General features: G+C 41.2%; 2 protein-coding genes across 3 annotated transcripts; both read right to left on the bottom strand.

Annotated features, from left to right (window-relative positions):
* Positions 1–726: 726 nt before the first annotated feature.
* Positions 727–6468, bottom strand: LOC116926292 (delta-1-pyrroline-5-carboxylate synthase). The gene is made up of 14 exons (XM_032933130.2): positions 6192–6468; positions 6002–6127; positions 5824–5935; positions 5550–5755; positions 5218–5493; positions 4943–5158; positions 4719–4881; positions 3335–3711; positions 3104–3241; positions 2383–2578; positions 1860–2008; positions 1604–1790; positions 1438–1533; positions 727–1141 (listed from the first exon to the last, which is right to left on the bottom strand). The coding sequence occupies exons 2-14, from the start codon at positions 6125–6127 to the stop codon at positions 951–953; spliced, it is 2433 nt and encodes an 810-aa protein (XP_032789021.2). The 5' UTR covers positions 6192–6468; the 3' UTR covers positions 727–950.
* Positions 6469–7226: 758 nt separating this feature from the next.
* LOC116926336 (insulin-like growth factor-binding protein-related protein 1) lies at positions 7227–10601 on the bottom strand. Of its 2 annotated transcripts, XR_006649148.1 has the most exons (8): positions 10440–10601; positions 9986–10327; positions 8884–9037; positions 8650–8796; positions 8357–8526; positions 8086–8294; positions 7948–8009; positions 7227–7523 (listed from the first exon to the last, which is right to left on the bottom strand). XR_006649148.1 is itself a non-coding variant. In XM_045176453.1 (7 exons), exons 2-6 carry the CDS (start codon positions 10295–10297, stop codon positions 8112–8114), a joined length of 966 nt encoding a protein of 321 aa, XP_045032388.1. In that variant the 5' UTR covers positions 10298–10327; positions 10440–10600; the 3' UTR covers positions 7227–7523; positions 8086–8111. The 2 variants fall into 2 exon arrangements, 1 of the variants encoding a protein (XP_045032388.1); XM_045176453.1 differs by lacking the exon at positions 7948–8009 and having other exon boundaries at positions 10440–10600.
* Positions 10602–16927: the final 6326 nt, after the last annotated feature.

Below are 16927 nucleotides of genomic sequence, written 5' to 3'. Positions count from 1 at the left end.
TGTTTTTTACTTTGTCAAGTCGTTATATGTAGGTCTACGCGCTGGCCTAATGTTTTAAACAGCTGAAATTCAACAGTGCATACGAGGGATCAGTGTCCGTTAATAATACGGGCAGAATCGATCGCATAGCCTATTAGGCCTCCATGTAAATAATAGGGCCTTTTTTTTTTAAGTGTAGGCTAACAGCTGCTAGCTTTATGGATGTGCATTGTGGGCCTATATATGTCGATTGCTGTGCAACCCATACCACCCGCATAGGTACCCTATGCCTCCATAGTTGCATCTGCTGGGCGTTGATTTTTCTTGCAAATCTAATCAGACCAACTCCCGCCCGAAATGCGGGAACATTTTTATTTATAGTTACTAATACATAGGCCTATTTAGGTGTTCTTAATTTACGAGTTTATGTTCCTGGTTTAATGTCACATTGTATCTATGCAGAGTCAATGCCCTACGTCCTACCATTCATTTTTTCTTTATCGTTTTTTTTTTTTTTGAAGAAGAAAATGGGCGGATCCATTTGGAAGACATTGATTTTTTCTTGAGTTTTTAGTTATCGATCCTTTGACATTTGCGCTGCCTTTATTCCGAGCGCTATGTCCTTTTATAATTTATCAGCCCTTCACGCTCATCAGGTCATTAAGTTACTATATTCGAAGCAAACGAACATTTTGCGGTTGATTTTCAATGTAAACGCGATGAAAATCAAAAGTAAATTTGTGCATACACTTTTTAAACTCTTGTTATATTTCTCTTATTGCATACGCGCCGTCGCTATTCATAGAAGTATGGATGTTAATTGTTATGAACACAAAGCAGACGATTACACCATAAAAAGGACACGGGCAGCTGATGGCGGTGTTTTTATATAAATTCTTCCGTGGAGAAAGTCATTATGCAACACTTACACGACATACCACGTCGAATTCTTTCATCTTTTTTTCTTTTTCTCACTCCGTGGAAACGGGATTTTTAGCATCGATCGATAGCGATTGATGAAGAAAACTTTTGCCGGAATTCAGTCCGAAATCAGAAGCCGCGTCTCCCGATCCGCGAAGAACCCATTTGGATGTCAGTAGACCTTCGACGCCCACTGGTCCGCGGGCATGAATCCGGGCTGTGCTGATCCCCACTTCGGCTCCTGATGGCAAAAGAGCAATCAAAATAAATTGGATATATAGTATATACCCACACACAAAAAAAAAAGAAAATGAGATAAGACAACAAGAAAAAAAAAAGATGAAAGCCAAGCTCAAAAAGAACGATAATGACAAGCGGGCGACAATAATCCAACGCAAAACCATTCCGCCTCCAACCAAACAGCCATAAGCAGCTTTCTGGTTCGCTCATATATCGTCCCCCTTTCTCTTTCATATCACAAAATATCATTCGATCGTAATTTCATAGAAAGAAATGGCGGAAAAGAAGATAGCTTACCCAATCCGAATCGGTAGCCGTCAGCGAAACGCGTACTGGCGTTGTGAAAGACGCAGGCACTATCCACCTTGTGAAGAAATTGTTCAGCTTTCTCTCCTGTTCGAATCAAAAGGAATGGGCACATTTTAAAACACTAATTCAAACGAAACAAGTTTCATTCTATTACGATTTTCAGTGACGATCGAATCTGTGTGCGAACTGCCGTAGCGATGGATGTGATCGACAGCTTCGTCTAAGCTCTTGACCACTTCGATGGTGCACTCTAAACTGCCGTATTCCGTACGTAACGACTTGGCAGGAGGTGGTCCAAATGTCAGGTGTTTACTCAACGAAGGGCCGGCGTAGATTTTCACCTACGATGGAAGAAAGATATTAGCAATGAGTTGACTACACTTCAGACTGATTTCGGTTAAATAACTTACTCCTTCATTTTTGAGCATGGCGCAGACGTCCGCAAAGAATGTGCCTGTGCTGGATCCACTGCCTCCAGTATTGCCCAGTAAATCCTCGTGAATCAATAAGGTCTCCATTGCATTACAAGCTGATGGATAGTCACATTTGGCGTCCCTCACTACAACGAATCATTTAAAAGAAAACGTTTATGATCATCGAATAGTATACGTGACGTAACAAAAGACAATCAACTTTGACAACGTTCGCTGTTGGAGTTTGTTCAGAATTGATCTCAACCTTGCGACAGTTGATAATTTTTTCTTTTTTTTCAAAAACTTTCTTCGCATCATAAAAAGTTTCGCCTACCAAAGTCGTTTCTCTTCTACTTTTGCCTTTTGCTCGTGTTCTACAGTCCAATCAACGAGAGACTGAGCCCATCCGAACGATTTTTGAATATTCAGACGCACTTTCTTCATTAACGTCTCTTGCGAATAAATTTGGGACAGTACACATTCTAATTGTACGTGTTTCAAGAGTGAAAATGAACGCTACCTATTTTCATGGCTTTAACGGGATCGGCTTCATTGTCAACGTAGACGTGACAAATTCCTTCGGAGTGACCGAGCACGGGAATATTGCGACTCTGCTGCTGGATCGAACGCACCAACTCGCCCGATCCTCTCGGAATCACCAAATCAATATACTGGTCCATCGTCAACAAGTCACTAATTTCTTCGCGAGTAGACACCTACATTTGATCAAAACAAATTTGTTTAAATCATGTTTAAACTATAGAAAATTTCATAGATTCTTATGACCAATACAGTCAAGATGATAAGCATCGTTTTTCTTTATTTTCAGAAATTGGATTCAATTCGCTTGGCGTCGGGTTAGATGTATGGGACTCAAAAGATTCTTCTCGACTTTGATCATCAGCTTTTACTTTATCCTCACTCGCAAACTTTATGACGTCCCTTCTGCCCATTTTATAACACGCATAGAACTATACAGAAATCTTGAAAATGGAAGTCTAGAATAGACCCAATGTCGTATTACATAAGAACGAGAGATAGAAGCGTCTAAATGCCGCGCGCCCATCGTGTCAAATAAGAATGAGAAGAGTCTCCCATACATAATGCACTACGAAGAGGTGGTTATCGTGAGTAAATACGGCCAAATGGGTTTCTTTTCTTCTCTCAGACCCTCTCCCATATCACGTAGAGAAAAGAAAAAAAGTTGGACAACAGCACCAATAAGAATTATTCCTCCTTACCAACGACACGGCCTGAGGGACTCCTGCTGTATCCAGGGCTTGGTGGACGACATCCATCAGGATTTGATTGGAATGGGTGGCTTCCTTGCCGCCTTTTAGCAATAATCCATTAGCTGATGCAATGGCCAGCGCTGCCACCTACGCACGGGAAAAGATGAGCAACAAAACGATCAATACTCGAAATATTCTAAAGGTCGGACAGAATTTCATTGAATTGCACAAACAACTTACTTGAGGCAAAACATCTGGTCGTGACTCGAAAATGACGAGCAAAACGCCTATGGGAACCGTCACTTGAGTCAATTCAAGACCTTTGGCCAGCAAAGTGCGTCGCATTACACGGCCAACAATGTCTGCACTGCTGTCGGCGATTTGCTTCAGTCCGTCGCTCAGACTTTTCAGTTTGGCCGGCGTGAGCGTGAGACGACCGAGAAGGGGAACAACACCGCCGCTTTTCACCGTAGACATTTCGTTTAAAATTTTCAAATCTTCCAAGTTGGCTTTAAGAATCTGCGGCTGTCGCTCCAACAGCAATTCCGCCAAATTCTGAATGATATCCGAACGTTGGCTGCCCGTAAGATTCTGCAATTGACGACCGCCATCGCGCGCTGTCCAAGGGAATTTTTTTAAAACATTATTAATTAAAAAGACGTTGTCCAATCAATCAATCTACTGAAATTAAGGTAGATGGCAAAGATATTAATCATTATTGATTGGCTTGTTGATTGGACGAAGAAACAAGGTACGCGATCGGTCTAATAAACGTGGACGTGCTAGAGCTTCAAGAACGGCATTACGTCTCCTAAATTAACGATCGATATCGAGACACACGCACGGTGTAGGAGAGGGGAAAGGGACGTAGTAGACAAGTCTGATCCACCTGAGCCAACAGTTTCCAGCTCATTTCGTGCAGGAATTTCATTAAGAAGCGACACGCCAACCGGAATGGAAAGATCCGGCAAGAGCTTGAGCTTCGAAAAGGTCAATCGTGATTACACACGTGAAATAGATCAGGCTTTAAAGGATTTAAACAGTTTCGGATTAATTTGGGCTTAACAATGAATTGTTGTGAAAATAATGTCAAATTACGCTATAAAATATGTGCCTGAAGTTACTTCGGATTGGGGTTACACGTACATCGTGATGCAATCTGTCACTTCTATCGACACGGAATTAAATGTGATGGAATTGAGCCATGAAATCAGTAATTAAAACAAGCAAGAAATCTCCCAAGATACACTTGCAATCCACTTTGTAAAACGATCACACAAATCGAATGGGACCCACAACAAAATACTAACGTTATTTGATAACTGCCCTTTACAATAAATCACTCCCTGTTTTTAAAAAAAATTGCCCATCTACTAGACAATTCATCCACATCATCCGACATCATTCCACGTCATGCGATACACGTGTTGTACATCTACCAGAAAATAGATCAAACGAGAACTAGTCAAGCTCGAAATGACTACACAAAGTGGGGCCAATATAACTACGTTGTCTCGTATGATGGATTTCAAACGACAATATGAGCAACACGATATCTTATCGTAGTATCTAGTTGCTTTTAAATAATATCGATTTAAAACAAAATAAATATGAGGGGACGTACCGTGTTCAGCGGCGCTTTCGATGCTAACCCCACCGTTTTTACAATCGGTGAAAAATGTGCCTAATTTACGGCCAGCTATTATGTTTCGCACTGCATTCTCAGCCATTCCGTTGCAAATGACGACAGAGATGCCCTTCTCTAATGCCCAGCACGCTGAACGAACCTATCAATTAAAAAAAATAGTTTATCCATCAGAACACGAAACGTATATTTGAATTCGATACCTTAGAATCCATTCCACCTAGTCCCACTCGAGATTTCTTCCCATACTGGATGTTAACAGCGTTATTAGGGCTGTAGGTATTGATAAGACGTGCTCCTTCTTCCGATGGTGGACAGGTGTAGATGCCATCGACATCCGACATGAGAATCAATAAATCCGCTTGCACTTCGGCTGCCAAACGAGCAGCTAAACTGTCGTTATCTTTGATGCTAATGACCTGTAATTTCGTGTTCCAATCAAAAACTGTTTCACATTTCAAAATTGAATATGACCAACCCCAGCCAAGTCTTCGTCGGCCAGCGGTGGCGGAGAGACGGCATCGTTCGTGTTGATGATTGGCACAATGTTGAGGCTGATCAGTTCAGACACTGTGCTGGCCAGATGACGTCGAGTTTCTTCGTTATAGAAATCAGGTTTCGTCACCAAGACCTGAGCGATCTTCACGCCGTACTGCGAAAACATGGCGTCGTAGAGGCTCATCAATCCCGATTGACCCACAGCAGCAGCAGCTCTCGGTTCAATCACGAAAAAAGGCTTCGTGCTGTTATTATGCTGTAAATGCCCCATCATTAGCATCACGATCAGATGATTTTTAAAACGAAAATTACCCTGTCCCGTTGGTGAAGCGTCTCTCTCATACTCATCGATAGCGTCTGTTCGTGAGCTAGCTTCTGTTTGCCAAAAGCGACGGCCCCACTTGTCACCATCAAACATTCTCTACCTTCATTTTGCAATTCGGCCACCTGTTCGACGATGGAAGCCAATCGGCCAAGTGCCAAACCGCATTCATCCTCTCGAGTGATGACAGCTGAACCTGAATAAAAAAATCACAATCAATTTGAAATTCAAAAGATTAAAAGGTCCTTAAAAAAAAAAACTCACCCAACTTGATGACAACTCGTTTGGCGTTCTTCAACTGACTTCGTAACGCGAACGGAGATTTCAACGAGCGTTCCAACGATACGTGAATGGGTCTCTCCATAAACGATTTTTTCTTGATCCACCCCAAAATAAATGATTGAAAAATGTGTTTGATTAAACTGCATTTAAGCTTTTTTACTTTGAAAGGAAGTCGTTCAAAGTTGCTCATCGTAGATAGGTTCCTTGTAGCTCCAATGCGTCCAAACTCTCTCGTATTAGCATAGCGTCCCGACCATCCGGTAGACGCCACTCGACATCGCTCCATCTCGAATTCAAACAACTTGTTGACGTTGTTGGTTAACAAGAAAAAAAAATCAATTAAAACTCACAGTACGGGCTGAGAGGTCTGGCGTGTCGAAACGTGAACGCTAAACGTGATTTCGACGTCAACTTTTTAATGATGTATCTATCACCAAAACGCCAGGCAGAGTTCATTGCAGCCATTTTTTTCGGGTGCTAGAACTTTCACGTCGGACAGGTAAAAGAGAGAAAGGGGGCAGTGACAAGAGTTCAAACAACAACAACAAAAAAAAGGGGTGGAAGTGGTCACCAAACGTTGAACGTCCTTCGCTCTCGAGATCTGCCAACTGACTAAATAGGTTTCCTTTCTTTCTTTAAAAATGTGGATTTAAAAAAAAGAAACATTCAAATTAGTTTTCCTTTCTCTTCCTTCTTTGTCTGCTTATAAGAGAGAAAGAGAAACAAAAAAAAAAGGGGGGAGGAACTCCAGGTGTTTCTTAAACGCAGCGGGGGTACAGAAAAAGCATTCGTTGTTGCAGGGATTTTCCAGCGAGAAGCCTAAAGGCGACTTCCACGTGATGGTGTCGTCGATGTCACGTGAATTGGGGACACTTCTAAAATAGAAGGTAGGCGACGAAACATCTCAGGTATATATGGTTAACGTTTTCTTTCTTATCTTCTTTTCTTCGTTCACCTTTTTACTCTTCTTTCTCTGTCTCCCTATTTCTTACCTTGTTTGTCGATATAGGTCAGCGACTCTTTCGATCGGTCAAACAGATAATCGCTATTATATAGCCTTGCACACTTGGCTATATTTAAGTTCGTTTTTTGTTTGCTTATAAACAGATTCTTCCTTACTTTTGTAGTTGTTGCCTTTTGTTTCGCTTTTTGTGTGTGATAATAATTGAACGAATTTTCCAGTAGTTTTTCGGGGTATCTGGTTAGTCTTGTCATAGTTACGTGAGACAACGATGACAATAACGATGTTGGAGAGTGGGGGAGAACTAAAGAGATCAAACGGGTTGGTAGAGATGAGCACCTAAAATCACGATCTCTTTTCATCAATTAGGCAGTTACACGGATGGCTGGATTGTTTTCGATTAAAAAGAAAGAGATAACCAGAATGAGATAAAAATGTAGTATATTATATGATTATTAAACGATTTTATTTTGTTGGGAGGAGGCAAGAAGTTAAAGGTGGAATAAAGAGAAATCTGACGGTTGGGAATTGGAAAAGTTTATTGGAAATTTCTCCTGAGGAATAAGGAGCCGCTTGAAACGATTAAGTAAGGGGAAAAAAGCTAATCAATATATCAATAAGGTTAATATAGTTTTTTTAAAAATGTTTTTCATTAAGTATTCCAAAGTTTCCGAACGCTGCCACATTGTCAAACTCGAGGAATCGTTCGCTGACGGATATCCTGTCACGTTAATAAATCACCAACAAAATTGAATTAAAATCAACGATTTAAATGGAGTCGATAGAACTTTCAAAAATAAAAATAAAATTACGCGTTTCATTTGTTTTTCAAGCATGATTTGCTAATGTTTAGGGGACGTTGACTTTTATCCGTGCACAACAATCACGAAGGCATCTAGCGTTTACGTAAGGAATTACGTTTCATGTATGCGGGGAAAATAAGAAAGAAAAGAGTTTGAACATTTTTATCATTTAAATCTACATATATGCGCTTGCTATAGCTTTTCCGAGTTTCTTGTTTGATGTTGCTAGCAGCTCAGTAGTTGGTGGCATCAAATTAATTGGATTATTGATCGGCAGACACACGCGCGCACACAAGACAAGGAATGTTTTAACATGCATAATAACATAGCTCAATAACTAACTTTTATATAACGTCGAGTTTGGCAAACGTTTGCTGTTCCACGCGTACATGTTAGACAGCTAACTATGAAGCGAACCGAAGCATATTGAGAAAATTGTGCATGATGCGGTTATCATTAACGGCGTATATCTTTGCAAACCTTGTTTGTTAGGTTGTTTGTTGTTGTTATCCTGATGGCTCGTAGACGGGTTGTTTGCGTGCTGATCTACTTTTATTGATGCCCGGATTGCTCTTTTTAAAATTCAACCTTGCTCCGTTATTATAGTTAGCAGCGGTTGAGACGGGCAGAGGAGCTGGAACAGGAGTCGTTGGCGCTGCAGTTTTTGGTTGGCTCTTGATTTTCACTCGCTTCAAAATAGCAATTCGATTTATTTTGGTTTGAATAATCGGGGAAAGATGATCAAATTTACCTTGGCAACGGTGACAGTACCCTCGGCACGAACGATACCCTTTTTACTGACGACCGTGCAGCTGAAGATTCCGGCGTCGGTTGAGCGTACGCGAAGGATTTGAATCCACGAAGAGATCATGTAAGGTTCGGGACCTCCTCGAACTTGCAAAGCAATCATTTGATCGTCTCCTGGCAATTGTTAAAAACCAATCGACAGGGAAAATGAGGAATTGATTGCATTTCAAGAACATTAGTCCGTCTGATGTTTGTTAATTAATTATAACCGACTTGGGAGTCAATTAGCGTTTTTACCGGGTAATTTAGTTTTCTTTCCAGTGGCGGCTGATTCGAATTCCCAAATAAGACTAGGAATGGGATAGCCGCGGGCTTCGCAACTCAATGCCAAATCGTCGTGAATGTTGGCCGTCACATTTTCCGGGGCCGACGAAATGATGGGATCTACATTTGCGGGCACCGCGTCCATCCAACGAAAATAATCAAATAATAAAAAAGAAATGTCTTTATTTCTTGTGGGTTTGGCATTACGAGTTTCGCAGGGTCCCCATTCCTTGACTGTGACTTCGTCGTCTCCTCGCTGGATGGCCTCCTGGCGGAGTTTGCACACGGAGGCGTAAGTCCGAAGGTCCGTCCCGCATACCGCCCCCGGTTTTTTACAGTAGCACAACGCCTCGTTAATGTCCTTTTAGTGACCCAAAAAAAGAACCAAAAAAAAACCAAAAAAACAAAACAAACAAAAACATAATTCAAAAGGAAATGGGAAAAGTAATTTCAAGTTTCGCAATTTCTGGCGAAAGGATAGCCATCAAAGTCAATCAGTGTTAGCCATTGCTTTTTGGGTTTTTCGTAGAACCTCGGCATTTGCCTTTCATGGTCATCTCCTTTTTATAATGCATGGTAATAAAAATGACCACACACACAAAAAAAAAAGAGAAATGAAAATAACTAGAGACTATATCAAGGTTGCCCATTATCCAAGTGCGCATACATGTATACGTAGCACATGTTTGTTTTAACTGGTCCATATCCCTCGGCACTTTACGCTTGGCTGGATTTTAAAAATCAAAATTGAATTAATTCGAATACTTGAAATCTTAACTGACTATGTACGTACAAGTGTACAAGCAGAGAATGATCAAACCGCCATTTTGGAAGTCTCTTGACGAAAATGCGCGATAGCCAAATTGGATTGAAATGATGGTCGGTTTAAAAACTAAAACAAAAAAACTCACTGCCGAAAATGGCAATTCACGAACCTTATTTGATTATGTCGGATGCTGGTTACATGTATACCGCATATAGATAAATCATGTATAAAGGATATATCGATCGGACATGTAAAACCACTATTTAAAAAAAGGGCAGCCGATGCTATTCAATAAATAAAAAGCCCGTAAATGGAAAAGTTGCAGGCGATAGTCTACGTGAAAGCTGGATGGAATTCTCTGTTGACTTTGATGTGTTTTATTTCGGGACGATTTAAATTTTTTTTAAGTATCGAAATCCAAGCCCCTTGACTGTACATATATTACTTTGGATCTTTCGCGTCAAGGTTTCCCCTCTATTATGGTACGCGTGAAGGAATTCCGACTAAAAAGAAAGCATGCCAAAATGTTGTGGAAATACGGACCAAGTCTTCCATGTCGTTACGTAAGAGGCAGGCCATGTTGTCGCCGCAGAATCCGTAGCGGTCCTTGTACTCTAGGGGTAGAGTGTAATTGTCGCATTTTTCGCCCTCGATCCGTCCGCATACGTTACAGCATCCGCAGCGATCTAGGACAAGACCGGCCCGGCAATCCGATGCAGGTGGGCATTCCTCTTTGCGGCAAATGCTGCACTCAGCCATGGCATCGCCATTCTCTGTTTCATCCCCCGTCTCCTCGGCATGGACAGGAATGCTCATTGCGATAGCGAAGGCCAAGATAATAGCGAATTTCCACATGATGGATCGTTGATGAATATCGTCCAAGTCCTTGAAAAGCAAACAAAAAATGGGGAAATGAAATGACAAGGGCAATTCGGAATCTATAACAAGAAAGTTATCAAGTCGGAGGATCAAGCAAACAAGTTTGAGACGGACTCACAAATTGAAGTTTACACAATCAACGGTCGACAACTAGCAATCAACTGTTTTCTATGCTTCTCGCACGCCTTATTACTTCCAGTAGACTGACGTGCGAGATCGCAAGTGAAGGATGTTGAACCACGGAAATTGGGTCCAGCCACTTCCTTAATCGCAGCGGACTTTTTCTTATTGCAAGTGTGTCAATTTATTTTTATGCTTTTTCTTTTTTTTTTTTGCTCAGCTGAAACGTTTTCATTCGTTTAACAGATTAGATCCTCTTGGCCAGTCTGTCTTTGCGCCCCTCCCGTTGGCTGGTGTTTCTGCGAGCGTCCTACACGTCCGCAAATCGCCAGTCGCCATTATCCCGTTTTTACACGCTCTCATCTCGGAGCTGAAAAGTCGATCATTATGAGCCAATGAACTCTGTTTGCTTGTGTGATTTTAAAAAATTTGCATTCAAACGTAAAAACCGAGAAATAATAATCATATTTACGGTAATTTAATTTACTTATGAGATGATAAATAATAGCGCTCTTATGTTTAAACGAGTTCCCACCCGCACCCGCCTTGTCACACAATCTTCTGTTGGCGTCATTTTTGTTTTGTTTATCTCAAATTCTATGTATTTACTAAACAAACTATTTTCGAGGACGTTGCAGAGGTTATTCAGTAAGTGGCACATTTCTGGCAATGAGAACAGTGACAGAATGTTCTTGACTATTATTTTCTTTCTCTCTTTTTTGTTTTTTCTTTCTTTTTTGCAAAATCCATCACTTCAAAATGTTGTTAAAAACTGACCCATAGGTGTCGCTAGCGTGCCGTGAAAGTTTGACAATTCACCGACCGAACGTTCTCCTGTTTAATGTCGTTAATAACAAGTCCACGGGAATTCCAGCGAAATCCGACCTCGGTGGCTGTTTGATTCAAAGGCTGAAGAAGTGCAAATTGCCTCTCGAGGAACGATACTCTCGAAAAGCGATAAAAATTTATTTTATTGTTCGTCACAAATGTGCCATAAATATCAGAAATGGCACTTGACAACACTAAAAATATTTATCGTTATGGTCTATAAAAAGGAAAAAGGAAAAATTTTTAATGACTGAACCTTAAAGGCGTAGAAGGAATTACGTATAATAAGGTATTGAAAAATAAGTAAATAGCGAAAAAGAGAAAAGACCTTTTGCCTAAATTTTACGTTTGGCAACTATGCCTCATTTCGAACAACGAAATGGAATGTCATTGGAATTTTTTCAAAAACTAACCGTTTTCCCTCTTCCATCAGTAGAACAGGTGTTACACCGCCATTAGTGGTGTTTGTTTGCATTAATAGTTTTCTCAAAAATGGGGCCGAGAAAACAGAACAAAAGCGAGAATGGCGAGCATCAAAGCCCAATCTACTTGAAACATGTGTCCAACTTCAAGGCTTCCCTTCGCCGTCGTGATTCGCAACGTTTCCTCAGAACCAAGGTATGTCATTGACAATGTGCATTACTACAAACAGGAAAAGGAAAAGCCTTTGTGATACTTGTGGTTTCTTTTTATCATTTTAAGGAGTTATATATCTTGCATAACCATTCTTCAATCCCAGACTGCTTGGCAGATACATAGTACAGCATTCCTTTTTTTAAGTACTATTTTGATGACCTCGCTTGTCAAACATGGAAAGCTTTAACATCGGCCCAGATTAACAGACACAGTCTTGCAATCTTATCTCTAGTTTTCAATCATGTTATTTTGCTTTACGACCCCAAAGAGTTTTCTGAAGCTCAAGTCCAGAGTTCAAATGACGATAGTTGAAGAGATAAGCCACCTAATCCAGAAATGTGATCCTTTTATTTATCAGCTTATCAGAGATGTGCCATCCAGTTTATTTGAATCTCTTTAAATTTCGAATCACTCCCTTACCATAATTGTGCACTTGTATCCTTCTGACGATACCAGCCAGGCTTATTGAATCATTTGTAAACTGTTGAGCCATATAATATCCTGCCAACCTGTCAGGGCCTTGTAAATGGGACAGGGTTACATGAGCCATCCAAAACAGTCTCTATTTTTAGTGTTAATGAGCTCTTTTTTTTGTGTTCCTGCTCGCTTTCTTGGAATAGAGAACCTGTTCACATACCGTCGATCTGATCGTTCAGCCTGTCGGAAGGCACGCCGTGAAACAACGTGTCCCAATCTAAATATATGTATAGTATTTTGTTTAAATTTTTGTCTGCGGGTTAGGGTAGAGATGAAAAAGGAAAAATCAACTAAACGAGTACTATGCCATGTTATTTGGGAAATCTCTCGACCGACAAAAACTCCCTTTATCAGTGCGTTCCCAAACACTCCCGGTTTTCTCTTTTGTTTCTCTCTCTCTTTCTCTCCCCCTTTTTTATTTATTTATTTTTTTTTGTCAAACCGCCGGGACAAAGATGTTGACAGCGACGATAGCGTTCATGGCCTGTCGTGGTTACATAACCACAGACACACACAAAAGAGGGGAGGATATCCTAACGTAAAAAGAAAATCAGTTTGCGTTTTAAACAATAACCGTTTCCCTTTATTTTTTGCTTCAGCAAAAAATAAATAAAAATAAATAAAATATAAAGTGAAACGAGTAAACAGAACGGGTCGTAGGAAGAAAGAAAAAACGATCGAAAATGTCCGTCTAAATTCTCTTTCTTTTCGAGTCTTCTGGAAAGACCCTTCACTCTCTTCTTTTTTTTTCAACACCATGAAGCCACTCGAGCGAGTATCAAATTCAGAAAAGCGTTTCGGAAGACCAAACTCTCCTCCAATGTTTTTTGGTTATTGCTCTTTGGGTTTCCTGCGATGCGACCATTTTTCTTTTTTTTTTTTTTGTTTCTTCAAAACTCTTTTTAGTGTAGGGGTTTAGTCAGTCGTGTTGCGTCCATCGCGATAGCCAGAGATGCCACTCAATCCTGTGTCATCCTCGCTGGATAGCGGCCACGAAAGTCTGTTGTGTCCGTTTGTATGCGAATCGGAAGCCCGTCGTCTTTATTGGGCGGGCAGATTGCGAGTTTCAATCGATTTGCTGCTGATGAAAAATCATCAAAGTCAGCTGGATTTGGTGATGCTGCCGCCATCCTATCCTACTCCACACCCGCTGCTCCACCATCGCACTAGGTCCCTGTTTAACATCTTACAAGATGACCGGCCACCAGCGCAACAATTCGTGGCAAACGAGGAGGGCCAGTTGTTTTTTGCCATGGAGCCCAAACGATCGAGTAGACGACCGCCCCAACCTACGAAGGTAAGGACCCATAAAAGAGCCAAGAGGTCCAGCTGAGAGTTGAGCACCCCCCACAACAACAACAACAAATCCTTGTGGCTATGCGGTGCACACATTTCTAGACATATGAGAATGGGTGCGTTGTTCGTTTCGCTTGAATTAGAAAATGTCCGTGTGTTGTTCGGCACTGGTTGTTGTATACGAGCGGACACACCGAGACCGGTGTGTTAGAGAGCGAGGCTATCTCTTTCGTGTGTGTGTGTGCTGTATAACGAAGCGCGTTTTTCATGTCCGAGCTGATGATATAGGCGAGAGAGAGAGGCCACACACGCAAATGTTAGTAGACGCCCTTGTTTAGGCGGCTCAAAACAACAGATGGATTTTCCCCTTTTTCTTTTTTTTTTTATCGACCTCTTTCCAGTTACCCCAACCGTCCAACATCTGCGCGGTCCACTCTTTTTTAGATTTTAAAATAAGAAAAAAAAAAAGAGAGAAAAAGTTTTTCTTTGACTTTATGATTTCTGGCCAGCTGCCAATGCGTCGAACTAGTTCCTTCTACGACCAACTTGGCGTCTTTTGCGGAAAAAAAAAGAAGACAAGAATTGGCCGATTGTCTGCGTAAGCGGAGTGTAGAGAGAGAGAAACTGCCTCCGCACGCACATCTGCGTTATGTTGTGAGACTGCCCTGACCAGCACCGAGGGTGTACGTATGTACCAAACGAGTGATTTATGAATAGCGAAGGGGGGGAAATTGGTCGTTTCGTCTGGTTGCTGTGGGTGTTCTCTTCTTTTCGAGTCTTTTTTTTTTTTCACGTTTCTCTTAACGAGAATATCACTATCTACGCCTATTGTGATTTGCATATTCAAATGGGGAAAAAGAGAAGGTTATATTTTTTTTTTCTCTCTCTCTCTCTCTAGAGTTTGTTTGAATTTCACTTAGACCGTATATGTCTTTCCAGACACACAGAGAGAAAGAGAGATGGAATGAAAGAGATTATAGATGCGACAAATATTGAAATTCTGGCCGCGGGATGTCCTCGGCCGTTTTCCTTTTTTTTTCTGTTTGGGGTAGGGCTCCCTTTTTCCTGTCCATCTCCTATAGGCGTTAGTGGCATACACAAGAAACCATCTGGAAGAGAGAATCTTCTTCTTCTTCGGGATGTGCTAACACGCCGAAGGGCGAAAAAGAAACAACACACACACACACGAGTCCACAAGTGTGTGAAGTGTATATAGGGAGGGAAGGAGAAAGGGGGGGTTTCCTGTTTCATGTATATATCCTTACTATCCGCACACGATCGATGATGTGCTTAGTACTTACCGGAGAGAGAAGGGTCTGCTCTGGCTGCACATTCTAAGCCTATAATGACTTTCTTCTTCTTCCATCTTCTTTCATTTTGAATAACTGAAAAAAAAAAAAGAGGAATGAAGAAGAGAATAAAAAAGGAGAATTTTTAAGACTTTGTTGAGATTACGAAGAATAAGAAGAAGAAAGTTATTTAAACGACGGCTCTTCTTTCTTTCTTTTTTTTTCTGTGTGTGCCAAGATACCAGGAATACCTTTTTCCGTGCTTTTCCCCCGTCTTATGTGTTCAATGTATACGTTATGTATATTAAGTTTTCTCACGGAGTTAGGACAAGTTGAAAACATGCGAGATAGTTGAGGACGATGGACCACCAACAGTGTGTCAATTTTTATTTTTAGTATCAACCCGAGTTATTTTTACTGGAGTAGAACGCACACGCAACATGGGTAAAAAAAAAAAAAACCCCAAAACAACCTGGGCAAATGATGAAAACGAAAAATAAAAAGGGAAAATGAGTTTAAAAAAAAATAAATAGGTTGAAATTCTTTTTTCATAGTCGACCAATTCTTTTGTTATTCTTCTTGGACGAGATTGTCTTTTTTTTTTTTTTTTTGTTTCAGAGCCGGAAATGAATCAACCCAGATAGTTGGGCAATGGCGATCTCGTGACGCCACTTGTCAATACCGCTGTTGACCGGAAACAGACGAAAGGGCGAAGGGAAGACAAATAAAAAAGAAAGTCCCAGAAAGATTGAAAGCGTTTGTCGTTTCAATGTTAGCCCAGAACATGGAAATAACTTTTCTCATCTTCTTCCTCGTCCCTTTTTTTTTTGTATTTCGGGAGGGAGGAGACGTTTCGTTCTCGTGTGCCAAGATATCGTGCGACTGTGTGAACGCAGATAGAACCCAATTGTAAAAAAAAAAAAAAGCCGCTGGAAAATAAAAGAAGAAAAAAGAAGAATGACGAAAACAACTGGCATCTTCGTCAACCCGGCGGCTGCTGCGTGTTGTTATTTGCTGCTGCTTCTGCTGCTAAGTTCGGGATTGACGGCCTTTTCTCGCGTGCGTTGCCTTCGTATATTATCATTTATATTTATACGCACAAACACGGGCATCCGATGCAGGCGGCTCTCTGTGTGTACGCCAAGCCGAAGAGAAGAGAAGAAAAAACAAGTCGAGATAGACAGTGACTATTGTTTAATTTACGATTTTGCCCCCGTGACGCTCTCATCTGACGTCGGATTAGCATTTTCTTTAGCTCCCTTTCCTTCGACTCATTTTAACTTGTTTTTCTTTTTTTTTCAAATAGATTTTTTTTTATTATTCAATTTTTTAAATCTATCTCTAAGCACAATGTTGATTTAGTTGGTCTTCGACTCTCCCCTGTTACCTCCCTCTTTTACTTCACGAACGAAAGTGAAGGGCTGACAGGGCCGGGGAAGGGCCTCCAGGGAAATATAGCGGTTAAAGACTGAGAGACCTTCTTTACACTCCTCCCTCCCCCAGCGACGTCGCCACCCGCCGCCAGCCATTCAGCCCTGACAAACTCCCCCCTCCGCCCCATGTGCTTATTTCATAACTCACAGACTACGAAACGTAAAAAAAAAACAAACGAAAAATAGGGTATAAATATACATACACCTTTAGTGTACGTGTGCGTACCTTGTTCGTAAGAACCCAGAGTCCAGCAAGCTCGGTGCGCATTTAGTGTCTGCTGTTGGGTGCCACCGTGCCAGCTGCCAAGACTTTGCGATTACGTCTTCTTAAATCGTCGGACGTCACGACCGGCACGTTAATTGGGCTCTCTCTCTCTCTCGCTTTTTTTCTTCTTCTCCCGGGTCCTTCTTTACACGTAGACAGACAGTTTTCTATTTCCTTTTTTTCAATGGAAGAGGGTGGTGTTGCCTACCAGGGAAATCGAAAAGATTTTCCAGCGAGAGACGAGGGGGGAGAGCATTTTCTA

The sequence above is a fragment of the Daphnia magna genome, linkage group LG7 (assembly GCF_020631705.1).
Source record: "Daphnia magna isolate NIES linkage group LG7, ASM2063170v1.1, whole genome shotgun sequence".
Classification (NCBI taxonomy): domain Eukaryota; kingdom Metazoa; phylum Arthropoda; class Branchiopoda; order Diplostraca; family Daphniidae; genus Daphnia; species Daphnia magna.
This window is presented reverse-complemented; position numbering and strand designations above follow the sequence as displayed.